The sequence below is a fragment of the Miscanthus floridulus genome, chromosome 4 (assembly GCF_019320115.1).
Source record: "Miscanthus floridulus cultivar M001 chromosome 4, ASM1932011v1, whole genome shotgun sequence".
NCBI classification, from domain to species: Eukaryota; Viridiplantae; Streptophyta; class Magnoliopsida; order Poales; family Poaceae; genus Miscanthus; species Miscanthus floridulus.
Window position 1 is genome coordinate 45,420,373 of NC_089583.1, and position 5,851 is coordinate 45,426,223.

At 47.3% G+C, this 5,851-nt stretch overlaps 1 protein-coding gene across 2 annotated transcripts; it reads left to right on the forward strand.

The window, feature by feature from the left end:
* Positions 1 to 1,283: 1,283 nt before the first annotated feature.
* Positions 1,284 to 5,617, forward strand: LOC136551453 (uncharacterized). 2 transcript variants are annotated; one of them, XM_066543003.1, is made up of 3 exons: positions 1,284 to 1,621; positions 1,731 to 1,874; positions 5,332 to 5,617. In XM_066543003.1, exons 1-3 carry the CDS (start codon positions 1,409 to 1,411, stop codon positions 5,473 to 5,475), a joined length of 501 nt encoding a protein of 166 aa, XP_066399100.1. In that variant the 5' UTR covers positions 1,284 to 1,408; the 3' UTR covers positions 5,476 to 5,617. The 2 variants fall into 2 exon arrangements, with proteins under 2 accessions (XP_066399100.1, XP_066399101.1); XM_066543004.1 differs by lacking the exons at positions 1,284 to 1,621; positions 1,731 to 1,874 and adding exons at positions 1,889 to 3,128; positions 3,249 to 3,392.
* The last annotated feature ends 234 nt before the right edge of the window (positions 5,618 to 5,851 follow it).

Here is a 5,851-nt window from a genome sequence, read left to right on the forward strand (position 1 = left end):
GCACATCAATGCTCGGTGCCGGAGCTAGGCGCAGCGGTGGCCGGCCGGGGCTACCGCTGGGCATGGTAGAGGTCGAGGCAAATGTGAATCTGATATTGCCATGGAGAGAAAAGGAAACACAAAAAAGAGAAAAAAAATAAGTTACGGTCTAACTTGTAGATTTCATGTATTAGAAGAGGTTATTGATGATCTAATGTGGTATCTTTCTAATAATCCAAAAAAGATATTGGGACACCTTGTTATCAGTTTATTAGAGGAGATGTACCAAGGTGATGCTCGAGATGCTCTTTGGTTGTGTTTGAGATCGCTTATAAGCGATTTGATTATAATTATTGTACCACAAGAATTTTTGATTCTCGATCCCCGTTGTGCTAGTTTAAAGTTCTAAAGCAGCGATAAATTTTTTTGAAGCGTTTGGTGGGGTTCTCTTTTTTTATAGTGAATAGGATCATTATAGGGTGTGTCTCCGCTATATGTGACTACAGTTTTGCTTTTCCATCAGGCGACGATGACATCCTTTGGATCCTAATCCTACGGCTCAGGAGTCATCTTCAACCTTCTCCCATCCCTCTTCTTCCTCCGCCCTCCTCCTCGTCCTCGCCCTCGCCGCCGCCCACCGCCCCGCCGCGGGCATGCTAGGGTTTCGCCGGCCAAACCCTAGCGCGCCCATGGAGGCAGCCTTCTTCCCCTCCCCCCTCCTTCTTCCGCAGCAAGCTCTGGCCATGGATGCCCTCGCCCTAACCTGGCCCGGCCGCCTCCGCCGCCTCTAGGACCATAAGCCGCCCTCCTGCTATCCTCGCTACCTGGCCGGCTTGCCTTCCACGAGCCTTTCTCTTCTAAGCCCGCCGATATTGGGGAAGAAGAGAGGGAGAGTCGTAGAGAAAGGGGCGCCGCCGCTGCCTGTTGGAACCCTAACGTCATCGCCATCTTCTTCTTCATCTCCGGTGCGGTCGGGCGCAGGCACGCGAGCACTGTGCGTGGGGAGGCTGATAACCGACAGAAAAGCAAGATTTTATAGACTGCAAAAGAGTAATCCTGATTATTATTATAAGTAGATTTTGGACAGTAGATTCAGCGTGTTTGGCTGTTAGGTTGCATAGTAGATTTTGGATAGCAGATTCGGCGTGTTCGGCTGTTAGGTTGCATCGTAGATTTTGGATGATTTCGGTTAGTGTTTTGTGAGAGAGAATAAATTGAAACCTGGTTTTTGGACTTTTGAGGCAACATTCATCGAACAATGCGTGCGTGGCTGCCTGCGCAACATCTGACCCCACCCCCAACCCCAACCCCACCCCGAGCCGGAGGTGCGCGGTGCGCTACCGCAGCCACATCCGCACCAGCTGCTGCTACCACCTGTGCCGGAGAAGAGCAGAAGCAAACGTGAAGGGGCCTGTAATTTGCGAAAGAGATGCCGCCGCCGGTGAATCCGCAGCGGCTTTCGCCGGCAGAGTCCCGAGAGCGGACGCTGGGCTTCTTCCAAGGCCTGGGCGTGGACGTGCCCCTCCCAGCCTCGGCCGAGCCGCCCGACGCCTACTCCTCGCTCGTCCGCGCCATCGTCTCCTCCGCCGCCGTCACCTCCTCGCGCGTCTCCTGCACCATCACCATCTCCCCCGCCGTCACGGTGAGCGCCTGCTTCTTAATTAGCCTCCCCGTTGGATAGGACAGAACCACTCTCGATCTGCATCTCTCCCCTTTCTCCTATTTACCTCCGGCCGGCGCGGTGAGTGCAGAACCAGTACAACACGCTCCACGGCGGCGCGGTGGCGGCCGTGGCTGAGGCAGTCGGGATGGCGTGCGCGCGCTCTGCTGCTGGGGACAAGGAGATGTTCCTCGGCGAGCTCAGCACCGCGTACCTCGCCGCCGCGCGACTCAACGTGAGTTTGCCGATCCTCAACAGTCAACGCCCTGATATACAATACAGCTCCATTTCAGTTTTTTTTCCCCAATGGTTTCGCTCGCCATATACAGCACTCGCTGTGTAGGATGGATCGAATCGATCGCCACAAAATTCTATGTGCTTTGAGGCAATTTTCTTGCATTAGTTGAGAAGCTCGACCTCCTTCGCCCCCCAGACCGCAACAGTGGAACCCCTGTGGAGCCTCATGAATTTTTAGGCAAAGTTCTATAGCGTAGGGGGGCTGAGACTTAAGATCGAGCACCAATCGGAGATATGTGTTGTTCAGCCCCCTAAAATTATTCCTAGCAGAAGAACATGTGGTTGAGAATCACCGAATATGATTCTGCAAGAAATGAGGTTGTACCACTCGTCAAACATCTTCTGGCATCTGAGGTGATCAGGGTGGACTTTGTGTCTCGAGTAGTGCTTGGGATACGAGTAGGTATCAGGAATTCAAGATTCAAGAGGGGAAGGGGATAATATCTATCAGACCAAAAATTCAAATTAGTATCAATACCTCTCAAATAAAAGAAACTGGCTTGGGGACATTTCTATGAAAATTATGAAAACTTAGTATATAAGATTCCTAAGTCCCTCTATTACTTTTACTGAAACTTTTAATTCTCCATCCAAATTTATGCCGGATTCAAATTCACTTGAATTTCAGGAATTAACTTAAATAGAAATTTTAATTAAAAAGAAAAAAAAAGGTGAAATGGGCCTTGCCCATCCTTAGCCTGCTTCACCCAGTTGGCCTTCCTTCTTCTTCCGACGACGAACTCTAGCCGTGATTGCCTCGCGTGCACGCGCAGCGCTCGGCCCTCTTCCCCCACACGATTTTTTCAGGGAGCACGGCACGGCCAACAACCTACAGTGGCTGTCAGTGTCACGCATTACTCCGGCCGGTACATGCCTCCCCGCCCCAGCCCCATCCCGAACTCGCACCACCCTCACGGCGCCGGACTTCCAGAGCAGCAAAGCAAACGACGCAGGCGGAGGAGGAGATGTCGGGGTCGGACGGGAAACCGGGGCATAGCTGTCGCCGGCGGACTCCCGGGCGGTGATGCTGGCATTCTTCCAAGCCCTAGGCGCTGACGCGCGCCTCCCGGCCTCGGCCGAGCAGCCCGACGCCTACTCTGCGCTCGTCCGCGCCATCCTCTCCTCGGTTGCCGTCACCGCCTCCCCGAGCCCGCGGGTCTCCTGCACCATCACCGTCTCACACGCCGTGACCGTGAGCACCTACTCCCTTTGAGATATCTCTCTCTCTCTCTCTCTCTCTCTCTCTCTCTCTCTCTCTCTCTCTCTCTGCTGCTTACCTACTTAGTTCCCTTGCATGGACTTTTCCCTGTAGAACCCGTACAACACGCTCCACGGGGGCGCGGTGGCGGCCGAGGCCGAGGCCGTCGGGATGGCGTGCGCGCGGGCAGCCTCCGGGGATCGGGAGATGTTCCTCGGCGAGCTTAGCACCGCGTACCTCGCTGCAGCGCGATGCGATGTGATCTTCTAATTAAATTCTCTGCACCAGATGCATACAGTATTGCTTTTCCAATAATCTTGGCCTCCATCCAGCATCCAATTTGATTGGAATATACTCGAATTTCACACTGTTATGTACTCTTGGGGCAACTTTGTGCAGCCATTTAAAACGTCAGGATAATTTGGGGGATTTGGGGGTGTCTGGCTACTGCTTTTTAATTGGTTATTATTAATGTAGCTACAGGAAACAGATTTTGTGAAGTTTTAGATGTAATTTTTTTTTCATCACGAGGCATCCCCATTTCCATTGAGCCAACGGGAATACAACAGTTTGTAGCAGAGGCAAAAATAAAAGCAACCAGAACCGGTTACAACCTACAACTCTGACTCAGAGTTCAGACTGCAACCCAAGTTTTAGATGTAAATAACTGTTTGTAAATGAGAGTATCTGAACAAGCATTGCAACTTTTGCGAGAAAGGGGATGAATTTGATTGAGTGGGATATAGTAGAACCTCTAGCCAATGTTTGAGGTCAACGTTGTAGAATGATAAATGTGAAATATATCAGGCATGCCAATATCTGGTTTACTGGTAGCAAATATATTTAAATAGTGTTAAACCTGGTGATTGTTTATGCGATGCTACTAGGTCTTGCAAAGTCTTGGTCCATTTGTCTCAACTTTGAAGAAAGGTTAGGGGTCCAGTCCAGACTCAATAGTTCAATACAAGCATGTCATACAAGTGAGATATAATAATGTACATAACCGTGGAAGGTTTCATACATGCGCACTTAAAAAGAGAGAGTATGGGAGCTTAAAAATCCTATACTGCAAAGCATTAGATGCTGAATGCATGACATTCTGGAGGCCACAAATGGTAGAATACGATCGATGTGACGAGCATAAATCAAAATGGTATTCAAGTGCTTATAAAAGAGCATATTGCCAGTTTGAAAATTTAATATCTACAAATGATATCAGAGAGAAAAGTTATTGTAGTTTTATTGCATCTATTCTACTGTTGTCATATTTTTTGGAACAGAGGTTCTAATATGGATTTTGTCCTATATAATGATCATATAAGACGGTTTTAATCCTCAAAAGGTCCAAGGGTTTAATAATTTTGATTTGAACTTTCACAAACTATAAACACTTTTAGCTTCTCTGTGATTTATATCTAATCTGAGAAAAAAAGATTAGAAGCTTGAGATTATCACTGGTAATTTTTCAGTCATTCACTAGTAATGTATGTCGTAATGTTGTGTCCTTGTTGGGAAATTGGATTGTGATAAAGTGGGCCCTGAAGGGTGGCATGTCATATAGCTCTAAATTATGCTTTTGATTTAGAATAAATCTAACAGATACCAGTTTTATAATTCCATGTGATACTTGCTATGATGCCCCATGTCAGTGTGACATCAGTAGCTTACATTTAACTCACATAATCAATCAATTTCAGTTTTGAGTCCATTTACATGATAGTAGGTGCAAAATGAAATCAAAATGCTAAGCTATCTCATTCTCATCTGCTGACCCTGGGGACAACCTTGTCACTAACGAATCCCAATGACATTGTTGCTGCGTACTTCTGTCATTTTTTGCCAATTCAGTGAACTTCGGAAGGGCGCCATATAATTTATTTCTTCACTTGTGCCATAATTTATTTCCTTCACTCTCTTCTTTGTTCTAAAATATCGCTATGTTCGTCACTGAATTTGGGCATGGCATATTTTCTTTTGAAGCATTAAACATCTACGTCTGAGGAATCATGTCTCTACGACTCTCTGCCGTTGCTAAATCTCTAACATAGTACTTCTAATTGAAACACAAACTAGTGAAAAATAGTAATAATGGGATATAAAGACATTTGGAGTTCTTCCATCTCACTGTCAAATATTTTATCATGTCTGATTTCAAGCATGTATTCAATCCTAATGCCCATTATTTATCTTCATGCAGGCTGAAGTGGATGTTGAAGCGCAGATACTGAGGAAGGGCAGATCAGTCGTGGTTACCACAATCGATTTTAGACTTAAGGACACAAAAAAGCTCTGCTACACATCTCGAGCCACCTTTTACATCATGCCCGTGGCAAGCCTATAAGCCCAAGTTTTATATGGACAATTTCTTATGTCTACACGACCAGAGTTTGTATTGTGTGTATTTAACTTGGAATATCATATATCAGTAATCTGTTGTATTAATAATGAAGCAAAAGTCATATTGACACCGCAACTGTTACAGATGAGGTAGGTGGACACCGAACAGTCTTTATCACTTTCATTCAATCAATCAACATAGAAGGCTGCCGGTGAGCGACATTGGGAGAGAGGTGGGCCGACGCCCTGTTGAGTGCTCCACTCTCCGGCGATCGCCACCGCCGACTCCCTGCCTCATAAACAATTAAAAGTAGGGGATCGTGTCCAGTTTTTGATGCTCTATCGATCTATCCGCGAGTTGGGGGCCTCGTGCTCTCTGG

Bases quoted from the DNA above. Each gene is read 5' to 3' on its own strand.
- LOC136551453 (XM_066543003.1), top strand. From the start codon at position 1,409: ATGCCGCCGCCGGTGAATCCGCAGCGGCTTTCGCCGGCAGAGTCCCGA. The intron at 1,622-1,730 runs GTGAGCGCCTGC...CGGTGAGTGCAG, and splicing joins CCATCTCCCCCGCCGTCACG to AACCAGTACAACACGCTCCA. The intron at 1,875-5,331 runs GTGAGTTTGCCG...ATCTTCATGCAG, and splicing joins TCGCCGCCGCGCGACTCAAC to GCTGAAGTGGATGTTGAAGC.